This window comes from Lynx rufus, unplaced genomic scaffold, assembly GCF_022079265.1.
Source record: "Lynx rufus isolate CCGP_SWC_20201006 ecotype Redwood Valley unplaced genomic scaffold, mLynRuf1.p SCAF_15, whole genome shotgun sequence".
Classification (NCBI taxonomy): Eukaryota; Metazoa; Chordata; class Mammalia; order Carnivora; family Felidae; genus Lynx; species Lynx rufus.
Window position 1 is genome coordinate 56,030,030 of NW_025814829.1, and position 23,275 is coordinate 56,053,304.

General features: G+C 42.4%; 1 protein-coding gene across 1 annotated transcript in view; it reads right to left on the minus strand.

Moving 5' to 3' along the window:
* The window catches only part of PLD5 (phospholipase D family member 5), a 411,871-nt gene that overhangs the window by 20,022 nt on the left and 368,574 nt on the right, over positions 1 to 23,275 (minus strand). The window contains exons 6-7 of the mRNA XM_047077346.1: positions 19,691 to 19,888; positions 9,798 to 9,934 (exon numbers count right to left, since the gene is read on the minus strand). Coding sequence (XP_046933302.1) covers positions 9,798 to 9,934; positions 19,691 to 19,888 — 335 coding nt within the window. The remainder of the gene's footprint in view (positions 1 to 9,797; positions 9,935 to 19,690; positions 19,889 to 23,275) is intronic.

A 23,275-nucleotide genomic window follows, 5' to 3' on the forward strand; every position in this document is an offset into this window, starting at 1 on the left:
TTCTTGTAGTTTGAGAACAAAATGTAAATCTCATCCATTCAGAGAAAATTTCCCTGACTCTGTATCACTCTGTGGCTGGTGCACAATCTCTTTTCTTTTTTGAACAAATCTATCATCTATCTATCTATCTATCTATCTATCACCTATCTATATTTGAGTATAGTTGACACACAATGTTACATTAGTTTCAGGCGTACAATGTAGTGATTCAACATCTGTATGTGATGCTGTGCTCACCACAGTGACCTGCCCTCTGTCCCCACACAACACTGTTACACCATCCCTGAGGACATTCCCTATGCTGTGCCATTCATCCTTGTGACTTACTCGTTCCACAACTGGAGGTCTGGATTTTCCTCTCTCCTTCACCCATTTTGTCCCTCCCCTGCCCGTCCCCACTGGCAACCGTCAGTTTTCTCTCTGTATTTCTGGGTCTGTTTCTACTTTTTTTTTGAACATAACTTCTTGACAGTGTAATCTAGAACATCTGACTGGACTTCATCACCCCTGCTCACTTCTCAGCCTCTAGCCCCCCTGGCCTCCGGCTTGCCATTCTGCAAGTCTCCAAGTCAGCAGGGATAGCCCAACTGCCACGTCTAACGGATATCATTCAATTCTTATTTTAGTCAGTCTATGTCACATGCAGCTCCGTTGATGGTTTCTTTCTTCTTGATGACTAATTCCTTTGGCTTCCGTGACCCTGTGGTTTGATGGTCTGTCCCTTATCTCTCAGAATGCCTCTTTGTCTCTTCTATGGTCAATGTTCCCATACTATTCCATCACCACCCTCTCTGTTCTCCTCACTGTATATGCCAACCCCTTGGTGGCTTCATTTATGTACCTGATTTCAACTGTCCTCTATAATCTGAAAAGCTCCAAATCCGTATCACCAGGCTAACCCTCTTCAGACTTCGTTGTGAATATCTTCGTAAGATCTTTACCGATCTGGACCTTTACAAGAACCTCAAATTCACAAGTCTGCTTACTTCCTTATATTTTTTGTAGCCTCCACTTTGCACAATGTTCATCCTCTAATCACCCAAGGTAAAAACTCGGCAATAATTCTTACATCTGCTCTCCTTTTTACCATTCACCATGTACTTCAAAAATATTCTTGGCAAGTACGTCCTTCATTCTGTCCTTCCTATCCCTCATTATCCCTGACCTGGGCCACTATAACAGCTCCAAGGTGGTTTCTCTGCCTCCAGTCTTGTCCCTGTCAAGTACATCTTCCATGACCACCAAAGGGATCTGTCTAAAAGCAGATCTCCCTTGATTAAAACATAACGGACGCTCTCCAAAGTGACAAGATCCTCTCACAGTTAGGCCTTCCCGTTCCTGGTCCCTGCCTTTCCTCCAAGTGTATCTCACAGGACCTTACCTCGGGTTCTGTGTTCCAGCACTGAACTTGACTGAACTTGTGACAGACCCTGCCATGTGCTAGGCTATTTGTCTCCACCTGAAACTTGGCTCATGCTATCCCTTCTACCTGGAAAACTCCCTTTTTATCCTTTTTTTCTAAGTCCTGCCTATTTTAATTTTTTTTTAATGTTTCTTTACTTTTGAGACAGAGAGAGACAGAGTGCCAGCAGGGGAGGGTCAGAGAGAGAGGGAGACACAGAATCTGAAACAGGCTCCAGGCTCTGAGCTGTCAGCACAGAGCCCGATGCGGGGCTTGAACCCACGAACCGCGAGACCATGACCTGAGCCGAAGTCGGACACCCAACTGACTGAGCCACCCAGGCACCCCACTCCTGCCTATTTTAAAATGTAACTAAGGTAGCATTTCCTCCAATAAGCCTCTTCTAACTTTGAAACTGCCACAAATGCTCTTTCATTGAGGACCTATATTATTTTGTACATATATTTATTATTCCGTTCACCACATTGTTATAATCTAGTCTGTGTCCGTTTGCCGTATTGGATGGAGTTCCTGGGACCATACACTGCTCATACTTGAATCACTCCTGCACAGTGCCCAATAAATATTAGTTGAATGAAAACATAAATGAAAAATGTTAATAGCTCACAGACTAATCAGCCTACTTTTTTTTTTTAATGTTTATTGATTTTTTGAGAGAGAGAGAGAGAGCATGAGTGTCAAGCTGGGGAGGGGCAGAGAGAGAGACAGAGAGACAAGATCTGCAGTGGGCTCTGTGCTGGGAGCAGAGGGGCCCAAACTCACCACCTGCGAGATCATGACCTGAGCCAAAGTTGGACATTAACCGACTGAGCCACCCAGGTGCCCCAGCCTACTTTTTTTTTCTTATTGAATAAATTTGATGTGCAACAGTTTGTAAATTTAATAAGATGTATAGCATCTTACTTTGATACATTTTTACATTGTAACACGATTGCCAATGCGCTGATATTTATCATATTACACAATTGCAGTGTAATATTGTTGCCTGTATTCATTATACAGTGCATTAAATCTCCATGGCCTATTTACTATTCATTACAAGTTTGCAGCCTTAAACACCATCACTCCTATTGCTCACCCCCCATCTCCTGGTAACCAACACTGTACTGTCTGTTTTCTACACTTTTCTAGATTCCATGTATAAGTGGGATCATACAGTACTTGTGTTTCTCTGTCTGACTTATCTCACTTAGCATAATGTGCTCAAGGTCCATCCACATTGGTGCAAAAGGAAGGATATTCTCCTTTCTCATGGCTGAGTAATATTCCATTGTGTATATGCACCGCGTCTTTTCATCCATTCATCTGTTGACAGGCATTTTTGTTGTTTCCATTATGAATTCTGTTTTCATTTCCTTTGCTTAAACACCCAGAAGTTGGAATTGCTGGATCGTATGGTAGATTTATTTTAATTTTGGGGGGAACCTCCCTATTGTTTTCCACAGTGATTGGATCAACTTCTCTTTCTTTCAACTGTGTATAAGGGTTCCCTTTTCACTATACCTCATCAGCACCTACTGTCTCTTGTCTTCTTGAGGAGCCATTGTAACAGGTGTGAGGTGGTATCTCATCATTGTTTTTTTTTTTAAATTTTTTAACGTTTTATTTTATTTTTGAGACAGGGAGAGACAGAGCATGAACAGGGGAGGGAGGGAGACACAGAATCTGAAACAGGCTCCAGGCTCTGAGCCGTCAGCACAGAGCCCGACGCGGGGCTCGAACTCACGGACCGCGAGATCATGACCTGAGCCAAAGTCGGCCGCCCAACCGACTGAGCCACCCAGGTGCCCCTCTCATCATTGTTTTGATTTGCCTTTACCTCATGATGAGTGATATTGAACATCTTTTCATGTGTCTGTTGGCCATTTTGATGTCTTCTTTGGAGAATGTCTATTAGTTCTTTTGCCCATTTGTAATCAGACTATTTGCCTTTTTTAAAAAATTGAGTTGAATGAGTTCTTTACATACTTGGATATTAACCCTTTAGCTGATGTATGGTTTGCAAAACTTTTTCCCTATTCTGTAGGCTGTCTTTTCATTTTGTTAATTGTGTTTTTTTTTTTTTTTTTTTTTTTTGCTATGCAAAAGCTTTTGAGTTTGATGTAGCCTCATATGTTAATTTTTTGTTCTTGTTTGTGCTTTTGGTATCATGGAAAAAAATTATTACCAAGACCATTATTGATAAGCTCCTTCCCTACATTTTCTTCTAGGAGTTTTATGATATCAGGTCTTGCCTTGAAGTCTTTGACCCATCTGAGTTCATTTTTGTGAGTGGTATGAGGTGGGGGCCCAATGTAATTGTTTGACATGTTTTCTCCAGTTTCCCCAGCACCATTTGTTGAAGAGACTATGCTTTCCCCGTTGAGTGTTCCTGGTGCCCGTGTTCAATAGTAGTTGACTGTATAGGCCAGAGTTTAGTTCTGGGCTCTCTATTTTGTTCTATTTGTTGATGTTTGCCCATTTTTGTACTTTTTTTTTTTTTATTAATATGGCTTTGTTGTATAGTTTCAAATCAGGATGTGTGATGTCTCGAACTTTGTTCTTTTTCCCAGGATTGCTTTGGCTGTTTGGGGTCTTTTGTGGTTCCACACAAATTTTAGGATTGTTTCTTTTATTTCTGTGAAGAATGTTTTCGGTATTTTGACGGGGATTGCATTGAATCTGTAGATCACGTTGGGTAATATAGCCATTTTAACAATATTAATTCTGATCCAGGAACACAGTATGCCTTCCCATTTGTTTGTGTCTTCTTCAATTTTTTTCAGCAAAGCTTTGTACTTTTCATTGTGCAGATCTTTCACTTCCTTGGTTAAATTTATTCCTATTTTGTTTTTGATGCTATTGAGAATGAGATGGCTTCATTTCATTTTCAGAGGCTTCATCACCAGTGAAGGAATGCAATTGATTTTGTATCTTGATGCTTTACTGAAATTGTTGATTAATTCCAACAGTTTTTTGACTGATTCTTTAGGACTTTGTATATAGATCATATCATCATATCATCAGCAAATCATGCCAGTTTTACTACTCCCTTCCTGATGTGTATGCCTTTTATTTCTTTGTCTTGCCTGATTGCTCTGGCTAGGGTTTCCAGAACTATACTGAATAGGAGTGGGAGAGTAGGCATCCTCGCTTTTTTCTCCACCTTGGGGAAAATGCTTTCAATTTCTCTTCAGTGAGTGTAATGTTAGCTGTTGGTTTGTCCTATACAGCCTTTGTTATGGTGAGGTACGTTCCTTCTGTACCAAATTTGTTAAACATTTTTTTTTTATCATGAAAGGGTGTTTTATTTTGTCAAATGATTTTTCTGTATCGATTGAGATAATCGTGTGATTTTTTTATGTATTATTTTATTGATGTGATGTATTTGCATTTGTTGATTTGCATATTATTGAAATATCCTTGTATCCCAGTGATAAATCCCACTTGGTCATTGTGTCTAATTCTTTTAGTGTGTTCCTGAATTCGGTTTGCTATTGTTTTGTTGAGAATTTTTGCATCTATATTCATCAGGGATATTGGCCTGTTGTTGTCTTTCTTGTGGTCTCCTTATCAGATTTTGACATCAAAGTAATGCTGGTCTCATAGAATGAGTTTGGAAGTGTTCCTCCTCCTTGATATTTTGAAAGAGTTTGGGGGAGGATTGGTGTTAATTCTACTTTAAACCTTTGGTAGAATTCTCCAGTGAAGCCATCTGGTCCTGAGGTTTTCTGTTTTGGGAGTTTCTTGATTACTGATTCAGTCTCTTTACTCATAATTGGTCTGTTCAGACTTTGTATTTCATCATGATTCAGTCTGGATAGGTTGTGTGTTTCTAGCAATGTATCCATTTCTTCTAGTTTATGTAATTTCTTGGCATAAACTCGTTCATAGGCGTCTCATAATTCTAGGTATTTCTGTAGTATCAGTTGTAATGTCTCCTCTTTCATTTCTAACTTATTTCTTTGAGTCTTTTCTCTTTTTCCCTTAGTCTGGCCAACGGTGTCAATTTTGTTTATCTTTGCAAAGAACCAGTTCTTAGCTTTGCTGATCCTTTCTATTGGCTCTTGGTCTCTGTTTCATTTATTTCTGCTCTGATCCTTAATATTTCCCCCCTCCTGCTAATTTTGGGCTTACTTTGTTTTTTTTGTTTGTTTGTTTGTTTTTCCCTAGTTCCTTGTGGTATAAAGTTAGGTTATTTGAGATCTTTCTAATTTCTTAGTATCTGTGTTTATGGTTATAAACTTTCCTCTTGAAACTGCTTTTGCTGTGTCCCACAATATTTGATACATTATGTTTTCAATGTAATTTTTTATTTGCCTTTTGATTTCTTCTTTGACTCAATGGTTGTTTAGAAGTGTGGTTAGTTTCCATTTGTAGATCTTCTTACTTTGCTCCTGTTGATTTCTAGTTTCATACCACAGTGGTCAGAGAAGATAATTGATATGATTTCAACCTTCTTAAATTTGCTAAGATTTATTTTGTGGCCTAACATGTGATTTATCCTGGACAACGTTCCATGTGCACTTGAGAAGAATGTGTATTCTGCTGCTGTTGAGTGGAATATTCTATATATGTCTGAGCAGTCCATTTGTTCTAAATTTGTTCCAGATTCAACTGCAACATTTTCTTGTTGATTTTCTGTCTGGGTGATTTATCCATTGTTGATGGTGGGGTATTAGAGTATCCTACAGTTATTGTATTATTGTCTATTTCTCCCTTAAGATCTCTCATTAATTGTTTAATATATTTTGATGTTCCAGTGTTGGGAGCATGTATATTTATGATTGCTATATCTTCTTGACATACTGGCCCCTTTGTCATTATATAACGACCTTCTTTACTTCTTGTGACCCCTTTTGGCTTGAAGTCTATTTTGTCTATTATAGGTACGGCTACGCTTGCCTTCTTTTCATATGTTTGCTTGGAATATCATCTTCCATCGTTCACTTTGAGTCTGTATTTGTCTCTAGAGCTGGAGTGAGTCCTCCGTAGGCAGCATATTGTTTTTTTTATCTATCCAGCCACTCTGTGCCTTTTGATGGGTGAGTTCAATCCATTTTCACTGAAGGTGATACTAATATGTAATCATATATACTATATACTGCTGCCATTTTATTTTTTGTCTTCTGGTTATTTTATCTCTATTGTTTCTTTTTTCTCTTTTTCTTGTTTCCCATTCTTTCTTTTTTTTTCCCATTTCCGTCTACTTTTGCCAGTTGGTGGTTTTCCATGATGATTTGTTCATTCTCCCCCTCTTTATATTTCATGACTGTTCTAAGTTTTTGCCATGTGGTTACCATGGGGTTTACCCAAAACAACTCATAGAAAAAACAGTCCTTTTTCTGCTGATAGCAGCTTACTTTTCTTGACCTATCATCCTTTTAATCCTCTCCTTTTATATTTTTGATGCCACAAATTACCTCTTTTTATGTTATGATTTCATTACCAGCTTGCAGCAGCTATCATTATTTTGTTGCTGTTTTTCTTTAAATTTATGATATAGCTAAGAGTTTCATACACTGTTCCAAAACAGAGTTCCAGTTTTCTGATTCTGACTGCCCGTTTATCACCTTAATCAGAATTTTGTGTGCTGTCAATTTTTTGTTTCAGCTTGAAGAGCGCCTTTCAACATTTCTTGTAAGACAGGTCTAGTGGTGGTGAACTCCCTCAGCTTTTGTTTGTTTGGGAAAGCATTTATTCCTCCTTCACATCTGAAAGGTAACTTTGCCAGGAGAGAGTATTCTTGGCTGCCGGCCTACATTCTTATTGTTCCTTCACACATTTACTGGTTTTCTTCTGAAAGATGTATTTCGTGTGACTGAGGAAATAAATAATGAACAACCCTAAACCAAGGCCAAAATAAATATGCGAATTGCTAAAAGAAACAGCACTTGATTGCCAAAACACGAAGAATTGAAATAGGGCTTCTGATTTTTTTTTACTGCGGGATTGATTTAGCCATACATCATTGTTCCCTTCACTTCTTGCTTCTTTGAAAGTTAGAAGTCACTTCTAATATTGTTGCTTAATGATGGTGTATATATTTTTCTACATGTGACCAACCACTTCTACTTTGGGAACCTGTGAATTTTTCCTCTTTCATTTGGATGTTTAGCAGTGCGTAGACCTGTGGCACACTGACGCACTGATATTTGACAATGTCCATTTGTTCATTCTAGTTGAATTCTGAAAACTTTCTCCAGGACAATGTAGAGACAAATAACCATGCTGACTCTTAAGTAATTTTTTTGTAGGATTGAGAAGAATTTAATTATAACGTGGATGTTTGAACAACTTCTTATGTCTCTGATGACTTAGAAAAAAATTTAATGTTTATTTACTTTTGAGAGGGGGAGAGGCGGGCAGAGAGAGAGGGAGACACAGAATCTGAAGCAGGCTCCAGGTTCTGAGTTGTCAGCACGGAGCCCGACGTGGGGCTTGAACTCACGAACTCGTGAGATCATGACCTGAGCTGAAGTTGGATGCTTAACCGACTGAGCCCCCCAGGAGGCCCTCTGATGACTTTTCATTAGAATGCTTGATGGGATTGTGGGTTCGAAATATCCTAAGTATGATAAGAGAACTGCTCTTTGAACAGCCGCTGAAATGGTAGATTAATAACCAACATGCAAAATTTCAGGTGAGTTTTCAGTTCTTTAACATTCTTTTAGTTTTCTTTAACTTCTACATTTCCAAGATATTTTAGATTCTCTATGCTAACTCCTTCCTCTCTGGCCACAAAGGATATTAATTTTGTTTGTGGGGCTTCATGGAATGAAGGTTTTGTCAATCCTAACAAATCATCGCCCCATTATCCCTTACTCTCATTCTGAATAATAGGAAAAGCAGGCAAAACGTATCTATTATGTTTCAAAGTCTTCTCAAAGTGAAGTTGACATCTAAAACGAAATCTCAAACCAATAAATTGGAGAAAAATAAAAAAGAGATAGCAAACATGTAAAAGTATATGGGTAAACACCTACGAATATTCAAGGGATGTGCCATATTTTAAAGTAAAAATGTTTTAATAGTGTATCTTGTAGCTTAAAATGCTTTTTGACTGTCGTTATGGGAGATCACTTTGCAGGAGACTCAGGCTTTTGCAATCTTACAGGCATCTGCATAAAGAAGCTGCATATTAGGCATATGTTGGTTGGCAACATGAACAATATTCAAGCAAGAGAGGGCACGCTTCATCATTTACCTCAGTAAAGGGTTATTTTGAAATTGCAGTTTTCCAAATTAGAAAGGTCTTCGGTTGTACTCTCAGAAATGCGCACTTTGGAAACTTTTCCTGGCTTTAAATGGGTTATTCAAAGCACTTATAAGTAGCCAAATCTGTGCATTCCTGGCAGGAGAGCAAAAGTGGGAAAAATCTGGGGCACAGCCAGGCATTTATGCACTTAGGGGCATATAGTCCATCCCTAAATTTATTTCAAGTATTTCCCCTCTAAACAATGATGAATTGCTGTAAAAATCCCTTCATTTTTAAATTTAATTTTTTAAAACGTTTATTTATTTTTTGAGAGACAGCCACAGAGCGTGAGCAGGGGAGGGACAGAGAGAGAGGGAAACACAGAATCCCAAGCAGGATCCAGGCTGCGAGCTGTCAGCACAGAGCCCGACGTGGGGCTCGAACTCATGAACTGACAGATCATGACCTGAGCCAAAGTCGGACAGTGAACCCCCTGAGCCACCCAGGTGCCCCCCCAATCCCTTCATTTTTTAAAATGCCCGCTTCCTCATAGAGAGGAATGGATTGACTGAGAACATATACATACTGAGTTTCTTTCTTCTTTAAGTTGAAAAAATACAAAAATTCAGCCTTTAATGAAGACTGACATGAATACGACCAAAATGATGTCTCCTTGGAGGAAAATCTTGCCAGACCTACTCAGTTTCAGTATATCCTTCAGGGACACCTGCTAGCTAAGAACTTTCAAGAAATATTTTTTGGGGAGCGTCTGCCAGGCTCAGTCAGTAGAGCATGTGACTCTTGATCTCAGGGTTGTGAGTTCGAGGCCCACACTGGATGCGGAGATTACTTTTAAAAAGTGTTAAATTTTTTTTTTCCAGAAAATTTTTTTCCAATTTATTTTATTTTTCAAATAAATTTCAAATTGAAAACAACCCGATCTCCATTCTAAAGCTGCTCTCATGCCTGTAAGGTAAAACACGGTGGTACTTCTGTAGGGTGAGTCCCCGAGTCCTTCAAATGGACTGAGGGAGGAGATGCATCATGGGTAAGTTGCAAATGCGCTCGGAGGTCTGAACGGTGTGTGACCTAAAGGGAAACGGAGAGCACCTCAGTGTCCAGCCGGTTTCCTATGGTCCCCGGTTTGCACCCGGCCCTGGAGACTGGGTTGGAGGACGAGGTTACTCACTCACTGACCTTTTGGTGCTCGTGCTGGAGATTGGCAGGTAGTCCGTGACAGCGATGTATACGTACTGCTTGGCGTCGTCTATCACGCTGTAGATGGCGTCTATGTCAAAGCTTCTGTTTTTAGGGCAGAAGAGTTTGGGAGAATTCTGTGAAGACACAAAAACCAAACTTTCAGAGGATTAATTTTTGTCAGCTGGGGCTTTCTCTTTGTTGTTGTTGTTGTTGTTGATTTGTTTCAGTGGATCTTGGCTTCGAGGTAGATTTTTGAAACCAACTCTCCAGTCCTTTATGAGAATAGACAAATGTATTTTCAATCCCATCATAGTTGAGGCATGTTCAGATCAAGATGTGGTGGGATGTGTCTCAAGTCTGACCTTTATGTCTGTTTGGGGAGGGAATTCTTGCTTTCAGGATACACACCTCTCATTTTCAGAGTATTCTAACTCACACTTACAGGGCTCTGGTGAACACTCCATCATGAATAACAGTTAATTTTCTCAGGTGTTACCATATAATACATATATGTACACACAGCAATCAATTTACCCGAAAAGTCATTTCATTTGAAAGGTGATGTGGGCATAAAAACATTCTAGACATACAATCTAAAAAATCTTGTGGATTTTTTCCCGTCTCATCATTAAGTCAGGAAGAAGAGTGCAAAGGTCATCAGTAATTCTAAAGAAAAACCCAGCAAGTGACTACGAAGACCAAATTCATCAGGAGGGACAGGGAAGGAGGATATTCTGAAAAACTCAAGCCCACGAACAAAGAGGCAAATTATGCTTGAGGCATTTTTCTCCTGTTGCTCAAGGTGGTTTCCATCTTATAAAAATAAGGTGTTTGGGGATGAAATTGCTATAGAAAGATGTAGGTTGGCTTTCTCGTTGTTTTCCCAGCACACAGGACTAAAAATGGCATTACTGGGGTTGCTGTCTTGCTCTGAGCAGCAGGAGGCAGTGGTGAGTGGAGGGGGGCACGTATGGGAGGGCTTCCGGAACTGTCCTGCACCCAACGCTCGGGACAACTCCCATCACTGTGCTGGTGGGAATGCCTATGCCGGCTTAGACAGAGGGAAGATGAAGCCGTTGTCTTGGATGTCCAAGCAAGACAGACGGGGAGCGTGGGGGGCAGGAAAGGAGCCTGTTGAAGGTCATATGCTCTCTCAATGTCCCTGCTCAGAAAGTCATCTTGGAAGGCGACTATCAGATTGAGTTTTTGATCGTTTATTTTTCTTTTGGAACGAAGATGAGTTTCCAAGTCTTTTAAGAAACTCATGCCAGGGGCACCCGGGAGGCTCAGTCGGTTAAGTGTCCGAATGTTGATTTCAGCTCAGGTCATGATCCAGCATCGTGGGATTGAGTCCCATGCTGGGCTCTGCGCTGACAGCACGAAGCCTGTTTGATCTTCTCTCTGCCCCTCCCCCCGCTTGTGCTCCCTCTCAAAATAAATAAGTAAACTTAAAAAAAAAAAAAACAACTAATGACAAAAAACCCTCACAAAAAAACGTAAAAATAGAGGTGCCTGGGTGGCTCAGGTCACGATCACAGTTTGTGGGTTCAAGCCCTGCGTTGGGCTCTGTGCTGACAGCTCAGAACCTGGAGCCTGCTTTGGTTTCTGCGCCGCCCCCCCTCTCTGCCCCTCCCCCACTCACGCTCTGTCTCTCTCTCTCTGTCTCAAAAAATGAACATCAACAAAAAAATTTAAAAAACATAAAAATAAGAAAAGACACAAACATAAACCCCAAACAAAAACAACAAAAGATAAAACCAACCAACCAACCAAACCCAGTGCTGGTCCTACACCTTTTCCCTAGCACACACGCAGTGGATACTCTGCCTGTCCCCAAGACAGGTGCTCCTGCTTCTAGTGGCCACTGGGTCTCTTACTCCTGACTGCCCCTCCTCCCATTCAGGCTCTAGTGGTCTTTCTTTGCTGGGGCTTTTACACATCATTTTCTCGTCACCATGATGGACACACACACACACACGCACACACACACATCACACTCAGCATTTCTGGTGTCTGGGAATCCAGTCTGAACCTACTGAACTACGGCCTCCAAGCCCTGGCCTCCCATTTCTCTGCCTCCCTCCTGTGCCAGCTATCACGCCCTCTGTGCCTGGCTCTCATCTGTCTGCCCCTGCACATTTGCTCCCGCCAGCCCTTCCGGCCCAAGCTTCCTTGTTCTTGCCCGTCAGTATTATGCTTTCTCTAGTTCAACTACAAGCTCCTCCATGAAACTTCTGTATTTCCCCAGCCAGAGGCCCCTTCTCTCTTCTCTGCCCACCCGTAATATGATTGATTTGCTACATTATTTAGCATATTCAAACTTGTAATTATTTGCACTTGCCTCATTTGCCTGCCTAGACTGTCACTGACCTGATTTTAGGGACTGTACTTTACTCATTTTTCTCTCTCCATGAAAACATCCAAAATTGACATTACTTAATTCCCTCAGCCTGTTGGGCCTGCTTTAAATGTTCTTCAGGCTAACCTGGGGGAGCTGAGGGTCTTTGCTCTAGACAGGAGCTTAAGGAAGCTCCGACATGCGTCCAAGCGCCCACGTTTCTGTTTCAGGAAGTTCTTGAACTTCCTTGCATGTTGCAAAAACGAGGTTTTGGTTTCAGGGAGGAAAAAATTGAGGCACAGGAGTCGTTGCTGTCTTCACATTTGCTCTTATATCCTGCAAGTCTGGACTTTGGGTGCCTTTCAGTGATACAGGCTAGGCTCCAGCATTTACAGCCTGCAGCCTACTGGCTGTGCACCTTACATGTGCTGAGCCTCGCAGCCTAAGGGATTAACAGTAGAACGCACCTCTCACACTGGTTTCCCTGGAGGCTTAAATCGGGTAATGGCCTGTTCCCTGGCTGGGTGAGTGCCTTTCTCGTGTGCTTGCTTTCATTTGTGCAGCAAATAGTACGAAGTGCCCACCGTGCTCCAGCTCTAGGCTGGCCACCTGGTATATACCAGTGATCAAAGTAAGACTCCTGCTTCCTGGAGCTTCATTCTGGAACGTGCTACATTGTATTGCATTCATATGCAACCGCTGGGTCGCTCATCCCCTTTACCTTATGCCATGCTGTGCTTAGCATATGTTTTATATCCATATCTGTGGAATGAATGTGAAAGTGCTTCTTAAATTAATCAGCATTGAAGGTCTGTGTGATCCCCCAACCTCCATGCTTAATGGAGTTACTTCATGCTACGTCTTTCCATCCACGTGTGAACAATTCTTTATTTGGATTTGCCTGCTGTATTGTTTCCTGTGTTCCCATTGTCTAACCCAGTGCCTAAACCATGGCAGGTGCTCCATGTGTTTATTAAGGAAACGCATGACCCTCGGTATCAGTACCCCCCTGGCCCTAGGGGCATGGTGGTACGTGATGATGTGTTCCAGAGTCTGCTAACTTTGAAAATAGTGCTGAATATACTACTGGCTAAAAATGCTTAAGATATAAATGAATAAGGGGTGCCTGAGTGGCTCCAACTCTTGGTTTCAGCTCGGGTCGTGATCTCATGGTTCAGGAGTTCGAGCCCCACATCAGGTTCCTGGCTGAGGGTGGGGAGCCTGTTTGGGATTCTCTGTCTCTGTCTCTCTCTCTCTGCCCCTCCTCCACTCATGCACTCATGCTGTCCACCTCCCCCCCGCCCTGCAAAATAAACAAATAAACATAAAAAGATGTAAATGAATGAACAACACAAAGAATGATCTACTGATTCAGCAGAGGAAGTTAAATAGTTCCAATAGTTTAATTACAGAGAAGGCTGTTAAGTTTCCCTGTTATTGCTCCTGAATTAATTTTTTGAGCCTAGCACTGTGTACTCCTTTATTATGAGAAGGAGAAGGAAAACAGGTTCTTCCCTGTTTCAGCTCTGTGATGACTTTTACCGCTCAAATGCTCTCATGCACCTTGCTTCTAGGCAATATGTCTCTCTTAGATCAAATAGTGCCTTATACACGCACGTAACTTGTTTTGCATATTCGTTAAATATTTGCCTTAGCAGGCTTCTGATTTATTTCACTACAGTTTCCTGGTTTTTAAGAAGTTCATACTCCATCCTCAAAATATATATGTTAAAATATATTAAACACAAAAAGATAGCCCACAGAATGGGAGAAAATATTTGCAAGTTGTATATCTGATAAAGGAGCTATATGCAGAATGTGTAAGAACTCTTACAACTCAGTAATAAAAACCAAATAAGAGCCACCTTGGTGGCTCAGTTGGTTAAAAGTCTGACTCTTGATTTTAGCTCGGGTGATGATCTCAGGGTCATGAGAGGAGTCCTACTTCGGGCTCTGCACTGGGTATAGAGCCTGCTTGAGTCTCTCTTCCTCTCCCTCAGTCCCTCCCCAACTTGTGCTCTCTCTCTCAACAAACAAACAAAACCCAAGTAAACTAACGGAAAAGTGGGCAAAGGATTGGATAGACATTTCTCAAAAAAAGATAAACAAATAGCCAATGAACATATTAAAATATACAAATGAAAACCACAGTGAGATACCATTTCATACCCATTTGGAGGGGTAAAATAAAGCAGAAAATAGCAAGCATTGGCAAAGATGTGGAGAAAACAGAGCCCTCATTAACTGCTGGTGGAACTGTAAAATGGGGCAGCCAGTTTGGAAACCAATGTGTCAGTCTCTCAAAATGTTAAGCACAGAGTTGCCACATTCCCCAACACTGCCACTCCTGAGTACACACCCCAAAGCACTGAAAACAGGTGTTCAAATACAAACTTGCACACGTCAGTCCATGACAACACTACTGTCAGGACCCAAAAGGTAGAAACACCCAAATGTCCGTCAACCGATGGGGGAATAAACCAACTGTGGCATATCTGTATAATGGAGTATTATTTGGCCACGGAAGGGAACGAAGTGCTGATTCATGCTGTAACATTAATGGACTTTGAAAACGTTATACTAAGTGAAAGATATCAATTACAAAAGACTACATATTATATATGCTTCATTTATATGAAATACCTAAAGAAAGGAGAATTCTAAGGGACAGAAAGTAGACTAGCAGTTACCAGGGGCTGAGGGAAGGGGAAAATGGAGAGTGACTCCTAATGGTTTTCTTTGTGGTGATGAAACTGTCCTTTTATTAGAAACTTTTTAATGTTTATTTATTTTTGAAAGACAGAGAGAGAGACAGAGAATGAACAGGGGAGGGGCAGAGAGAGGGAGACCTGGAATCCGAAGCAGGCTCCAGGCTCTGAGCAGTCAGCACAGAGCCCGACGCGGGGCTCGAACTCACAGACCGTGATATCATGACCTGTGCAGAAGTCGAATGCTTAACTAACTAAGCCACCCAGGTGCCCCCAAAATAATCTAAAATTAGATGGTGGAGATAGCTGCACAAGCCTGTGATTACACAAAAACCCACTGAATCATATACTTTAAAAGAAATGCCACCGAATGTGAAGTATCTCTCAATAAAGCTATTAAAAAGGTAATTAACAATATGTAGTGGAGGTTCTAAAGACTAATATAACATAGCATTTTTCATAGCAGCACTAGGTTCCACTTAATGTCCTCCCCTCACTCACTAAATACATCTCAGTATACATGACTGATGGGTCAATGAACAAAACTATAATGAGAGATCATATCTGTCTAGCACCCAGATCAGTAACTAGTCTATATATATATTTTTAATGTTCATTTATTTTTTTAAAAATTAAAAAAAAATTATTTATTTTTAAGAGACAGAGAGAGACAGAGAACAAGTGGGGGAGGGGCAGAGAGAGAAGGAGACACAGAATCCGAAGCAGGCTCCAGGCTCTGAGCTGTCAGCACAGAGTCCGATGCGGGGCCCGACCCCACGAACTGTGAGATCATGACCTGAGCCGAAGTCGACGCTTAACCGACTGAGCCCCCCAGGTGTCCCCAACGTTCATTTATTTTTGAAGAGAGAGAGAGAAAGAGAGAGTGAGTGTGCGTGTGAGTGGGGGAGGGGCAGAGAGACAGAAAGGGAGAGAGTGAATCCCAAACAGGTTCCACACTATCAGGACAGAGTCCAATCAGGGCTCAATCCCAGGAACTGTGAGATCATGACCTGAGCCAAAATCAAGGGTTGGATGCTCAACTGACCGAGCCACCCAGGCATAGCACTAGTCTTTATCTTGGAAAGCAAATTTATAATCTCAAGGGCTCTAAAAAGAAATCTGTAAGATAACAAAAACCCAGCCAACTATGGTTCCTGTCTTCTTATTTTAATGGGGAATTAAAATCAGAACTCACTGGCACCAAGTTATTAGAGATCACATAGTTAAATCTCACCAAGTATCTTTGGGGTTCTGTGAGAAAATTAGAAATAATCCATATTTATATCATAATTTAAAATTTGTATTTAACAATGCTAAGTTGTTAATCATCTAAACATCTAATCTGGGGAATGGTAATTCTTAGTAATATGTGTTTTATGTGTCTATGTGTCTTCAATAATGTGTGTGTGTGTGTGTGTGTGTGTGTGTGTGTGTGAATTTAGTCTTGGGACTGTGAGATTATAAAAATACAATATACTATTTTAAGATGTTTTACACCAAATACTTTCTTTTTTAAAAAAAATTTTTTTTTAACGTTTATTTATTTTTGAGACAGAGAGAGACAGAGCATGAATGCGGGAGGGTCAGAGAGAGAGGGAGACACAGAATCTGAAACAGGCTCCAGGCTCTGAGCTGTCAGCCCAGAGCCCAACGTGGGGCTCGAACTCACGGACGTGAGATCACGACCTGGGCCGAAGTCGGACGCCCAACCAACTGAGCCACCCAGGCGCCCCACACCAAATACTTTCAATTTAAATATATTTGCTTTGGCATGTTTGGCATACATCACTCAGAAAATTATACACATCCTAGAACTTTATATTAAAATTACTAGTGAATCCAATCCAACATTTTTTGGAGCCTTGTGTAAGGTGTTGAGAATACCAATGAGCAAGACGGTCCAGTATATGATCTTCAGAGGCTTTTAAATAGCAGGAGAGATGATCAATAAACAATCAACAAACAGCTACGAAAATATAATAGATGCCACAACAGGGGTGAAATCAAGGAGGTCTGGGATTCCAGACCAATTCCACTGGTGGCGGGGGGTGTCTGACTTTATTTTATACCTGTAGGATTTTATACCTCTGCAAACGTGGTGTTCAATTAATACCTGTTGAATTGAAATTCAAAGGTAGGCTTGACATTACTAGGAAATAGAAAACAGTAAGTTAAAATAATATAATAAATAAAAATAGAAAATAGAGGCATCATATACTTTAAAAGACTATACCTAAAGGCATGTTTCAAAACTCTACTTATTTTGTGACAAATCATTTGATAAAACGCAATTTGTAAATCTGTCCCACAGTACAACAAAGATCTACATTTTAGTAGATTTTATTAAAGGCCTGGGCCCTCTCTCTGGGGTAGATATGTTAACTTTGGGATCAACAAAGGGGGATTTGCCACCTTTTTAAGAGTCAGACTTTAGGGGTGCCTGGGTAGCTCAGTCGGTTAAGTGTCCGACTTTGGCTCAGGTCATGCTCTCATGCTTTTGAATTTGAGCCTCACATCAGGCTCTCTGCTGTCAGCTGGGGGGCTGCTTCAGATCCTCATCCCCCCCCCCGCCCCTCCCCACTCAAGTGCACATGCATGCACATGTTGTCTCTCTCTCTCTCTCTCTCTCAAAACTAAACATTAAAAAAAAGAAAATTTAAATATATGCAAAACCCACATTCACCAATCTCTAAGATTCAGACCGTAAATTGAAAATCCAGCAATTATCTGAAATTTGCTTACCATTCATTTCTTCCCTGTTGCTTCATCTGTTCTACTGGACCTGGCTGAGCACCTGTCCTTTGGGGCATCATGTCACCCTGTTACCGTCTCTGCATTAAGGGATCCTTGGCACATTTCCTATTGTGACTCATCTACAAATTCAGGATACTATCTGGCCTTCTTGTCTTACAGGGTTGTCTTGAGAGAAACTTCAGAAATGAAACTGAATACATGAAGTCATTTTGCTAGTAAAACACCCCATACAATATGCTACTTGCTACTACATTGCTGACCTCCACATGTTAAAAAGAAAAGGCTTTTTCACTTTGATGAAAATCTTTCAGTCTATTTTCTGCTATTTGCATTTATGTGAATTTGTTAAGACAAACAACTTCAACATCCTCTTTTGTCTCAATTGCTACATGTCTAAATTTTCAGACTGTGCTTTCATTTTAATTGACAAAAAGGTCAGAATTCACTCTTCAGTGACACGTTCTTCAGTGATATAAAAATTGTTGGCATAAAAGCACTCCTGTCAGTGGGGGACCAGCATGTTGAATTGGGAGCATGGTCTTAAGAAATTTATCTAGGCCCCAGGATCAATTCAGAAGGCTGTTTCATTTTTTTTTTTTAATTTTTTTTTTTTTTTTTTTTAGCGTTTATTTATTTTTGAGACAGAGAGAGACAAAGCATGAATGGGGGAGGGTCAGAGAGAGGGAGACACAGAATCTGAAACAGGCTCCAGGCTCTGAGCTGTCAGCACGGAGCCCGACGCGGGGCTCGAACTCACGGACCGCGAGATCATGACCTGGGCCGAAGTCGGCCGCTTAACCGACTGAGCCACCCAGGCGCCCCCACAAGGCTGTTTCAAATCAAAATTCTAAGGTCTCACCCCAGGTCCAGTGGATCAGATCCTGGCCTGGGCAATGGTCGGAGGCTGCATATCTGCATTTTATTTATTTTATTTCATTTTATTTTATTTTATTATTTTATTGTTTATTTATTTTTGAGAGAGATAGAGACAGTGCAAGCAGGGGAGGGGCAAATAGAGAGGGGGAGAGAGAATTCCAAGCACTGTCAGCACAGAGCCTGATGCAGGGCTCAGTCTCAGGAACTGTGAGATCAAGACCTGAGCCCAAACCAAGAGTCGGACACTTAACCAACTGAGCCACCCAGGCGCCCCATGTAAATCTACATCTTCAAGAGGATCCCCAGCCAGTCCTTAAGTTTTTAAAGTTTGGTGGACCAGGGCTGCAGGCACGGATATTCACATTGCCCATTCCCAGTGACCCTGTGGGACAGCAGTGGGTGGTAGATGTGGGAGGTGGGGAGTGGCAGTTTTCAGTGTAGTCAGAGGCCTGAAGCTGTGCCCTGCCCTCTGGGCCTCCTCCCTCAGCCTCGATCAAGTACACTTCTGCTTTTACCTGTTTTACACACCAACATGCCTCAGATTTTTTCATCAAAGGTTTCTATTGCTAAAAACAAGTCTGACAATCACTGAAGTAGGGCATGGAAAATAGGATCTGGTTCAGAGGACTTGGGAGCTGGTGCCTGTCTTGGCTCCTGCCATGAGGGTCTTTGTGCTAGTAGATAAGCCTCATCCCTTTGTCTGTAACAGGGTTACAAAGCTGGGTCTACCTTAACAGATGGCCAGAGGGATCAAATTCGATAACACTAAGCATAAGGAACTAGGGATGCATATTAACATTCATTATTATCACTAGGGACAGCATATGATTAGGCGTAAAAGTGGGTGTATCTTGGGGCGCCTGGGTGGCTCAGTCGGTTAAGCTTCCGACTTCCGCTCAAGTCATGATCTCACAGTTCGTGAGTTCGGGCCCCGCGTCGGACTCTGGGCTGACAGCTCAGAGCCTGGAGCCTGCTTTGGATTCTGCGTCTCCTCTCTCTCCACCCCTCCCTTGCTTGCACTTGGTCTCTCTCTCTCTCTCAAAAGTAAATAAACATTAAAATAATTTCTTTCAGAAAAGAGTGGGTATATCTCACCTCGTCAAGGGGTGGGACAGAACTGATCTTTAGAATTCAGGCTTGCCCAGCACAAGATCACACTCGAACATTCCAACTTCGGAAGAAGGAAGAGGAGGAGCGAGAGGGCAATGACTCACCGACACAAATGCTTGAGATTTGGTGTCGTTCAGCTGAAGCTGCAATTTCTTTTCGTTGTCATAGACTCCATAGAGCCTCTTGGACCAGGTCTGAGGCACTCTGCTCTTGAATTTTAATGAGCTATACAGAGCGAATATCCTCTGTAAATCCAGGACCAGGCAGCTACAGTTGTAGAAGATGACACCGAGTTCTTTCATCTGTGAAATTAAAATAGAAAAAGCATCGGTGCCATGTACGACGGGTGGCGCTATTTTCAGAGAAAGAAAATGCACAAGAATGCAGTTGTAGTGACTCCTTCTCTCACTGCTGTTATACAGAAGTGTGCAGATACAGGCATGTTACGGTGTCTGGAGGGGATACGGTATAAAAATGCTTCAATATTTCAGGAGAACTTTGGCTTGCGTTTTTGCATTTGGGGTCTTATAGATAAGTTTTCCACATTCACTTCCATTTTTACATCAGCTCTTCAGATTCATTCCCTTAAAACACTTTCTCGTCCAGATCCTTAAATCGTGCGGCGGCACCCAGGTTTTCATGGCAGCATCACGGAACGGTTGACATCGTGGATTCTGAAGTCAGACTGCCTGGAGTTAGTCTCCAGTTCCACAGCTTTCTAGCTGTGTGACTTTGGGCAAGACTCACCATCTCCGGGCCTCAGTTTCCTTCTTCCATAAAACTGGGTTAATAGTGTTTATTCCACACAGGTGCTGTGATGCTTAAAATGGGCAGTACCATTAAAGGGCTCAGAAGAGTGTCCATGACTTGTAACTCACTAAAAATAGGTTAACAATTGTTAGTTACTCTTACTAACACTGCACGAGCCTCAGGAGGAACACCCCAATACACCCTTGCAACGAAGGGACCGGAGAGGAAAGGGAAGCTCACGAGGGTAAGCAAAGACACTTGCCCCAAGTGAGAGACCTTATCAGCAAGAGATTGAGAATTTAAATTCAGGTTTCTGACCCTTGATCTAATACACCCAGGAACATAGCAGGACTGGCTTCATCTGAGTCTAGGATCACTTTGTAAGAGTTACAGATGATTTCCAATTTAGTCAATGGAAGTGACAAAGTAAAATCGGGGTCATAAAAGACAGCACAAAGACACATGCCCAGGGAGGGCAGTGCCAGGGACGCCTGGGCCCTTTAGAGACCTGAGTCTGACTCCCCTCCTATGTCTTCCTCCAGCTCCCCAGTGAGGACTCTACTCAGGATTACAGAAGACGTCACCTAGGACTCCCTAATACAGTATGTCATGGAGGTATTTCCCTGTTCATCTATACCCGCCTGGAGTTGTTCCACCAGCTCCAAAGTGACTACAGAATAGATGCACACACATTATTTAATCTGCTGATGGACTTGTCCCTCTTTTTTCTCTAGTGCAAAAAATAAAGCAATGGGCGTCCTTATACATATATCTTTGTGCACCTGTGGAAGTATTTCCCCAGTATAGATTCCTAGAATTGGATGGACAAGCAGAAGGACAATTAGAGGCTAAGAAAGTGGGAGGAGATGGGGCGCTTAGGTGGTTCAGTCACTTAAGCATTGGCTCAGGTCACGATCTCGCGGTTCATGAGCTCAAGTCCTGCATCAGGCTCCATGCCGGGCCTGCTGGGATTCTCTCTCTCTCTCCCCATCCCTCTCTGCCCCTTCCACATTCGCTCTCTCTCTCTCAAAATAAATAAATAAACTTTTAAAAAATAGTGGGAGGAGATAGGGCAGGGTGGGTGTAGCAGGCATGTGCAAAGGCACTGAGGCTGGTGGGCATACAATCAGAGCTGTGTGGCTAAAGCTGAACGAGCTAGGAGAGAACATGTATGTGTGTGAGCGTGTAGACACTTTTTGTTTAAATTTATTTATTTATTTGAGAGACAGAGAGAGAGAGCGTGCACATGAGCAGGGGAGGGGCAGAGAGGAGACAGAGAGAATCCCAAGCAAATCCCAGAGAATTTTGCACTGCCAGTGTGGAGCCTGGTGCAGGGCTATGAGACCTGTGAGACCATGACCTGAGGCCAAAACCAAGAGCCAGAGGGAAGCTTAACGGACTGAGCCACCCAAGCGTGCCGAGATATTTTTTTCTGATGGCAGAGGGTAACACTGTAGGGACAGGGGTGGCAGATCCTCAGGGGCCTTTGAGCTGGGATAAATAGCTTGGCATTTATGCTGAAGATCCTGGGGAAGCAGGCAAGGAGGGCCGGGGTGTGAATTGAAAAGGGCCGTTTGGCTGTGCTGTGGAGACAGAAGACAGGGTGAGGGAGCTAGGGTACGATATTCAGCCCCAGGCCTTGGCGGTAGGAGGCAGAAAGATTTACCTGTTCTTAGGTGTTTTGCAATCTCAGAGGCTTCAAAAAATTGTCTAGAGTAGCTGCTAATGATGGCTAATCTTGTGCCAGATTGAGGACGAGCCCACCCAGCTGTTTGCCCACAGGGTCTCTGGAATATTCGGCTCTGCATCTGACCCGCAAGCTCTTGTACCTTTTTGGGTTAGAGCAACACTGCCACCTTATCTTCTCCTGGGGATCCTTTTGCATTTCACATTGTTCTAGTTCAGCAGGTATAATACCCAGGCTCTTTGTCTGGGGTGGCGGTAGGTGGGAGAATCTGAGATCTGCCTCCCGTGTGGGTAAGGAGCTGTCCTCAGGACCAGAGCCTCCCTGACATGCTTCTTCGTCTGCCAGACTCAGGCAAGGTTAGTGCACATCCAGGGGGCCCGAATTCTCTGGTGGGGTTTGGCTCATAAAGTCAGCCTTGCCTCTCCGGGTTCAAGACGTCAGTTTCCTGCCCATCTTCATCCCCTGTAGCACTGCCTGACCCATCCCGCCAAGGCTGCCTCGAGAAGAAGGACTTGTGCTGTGTGTCAGGATGAGCTCCCCTCAGCATCTGCAGGATTGTGGCTGGTGACCCTCCCTGGTTTTAAATTCGGTGGAGGCACATTTGCATCTTAATCCTGCAACTTGCTTGTTGACTAGCCTTGGGCAAATTACTTAATTCTTAAATTTCAGTTTATTGTTCAGTGAGGACAATATGGGTCTCCCAAGGTATGCAGTTAGGATAATATAATTTTGGTAGCTAGTGTTGATGGAGTGCTTAGTTGGTGTGTGTACTGGGTTGAATAGTGCTCCCTCCCCCCAAATTCATTTCCGCCCGGAACCTGTGAATGTGACCTTCTTGGGAAATGCGGTCTTTGCAGATGCGATCAAGATGAAGTCATACTGAATTATGGTGGGTCCTAAATCTAGTATGACTGGTGTCCTTATAAAAAAAGGAAAATTCAGGCAGACGCACAGGGGGAGGGCTATGTGAAGACGGAGACTGGAGTAACACACGTACAAGCCAAGGAACACAAAGCATTACCAGCAACAGCCAGAAGCTAGAAGGAGGAGAGGAAAGACTGTCCCCTAGAGCCTTCCGGGAGAGCGGGGCTCTGCCAACACCTTGATTTTGCACTTCTAGCCCCCAGAACTGTGACTGAATAAGTACGTTCCTGCTCTTGGAAGCCACCAAGTTTGTGGCTAGTCGTTATGGAAGCTCTAGGAAACATACACGGTGCCTCATCGGCTTTCCTCCTGAAAGTGGGTCAGGTAG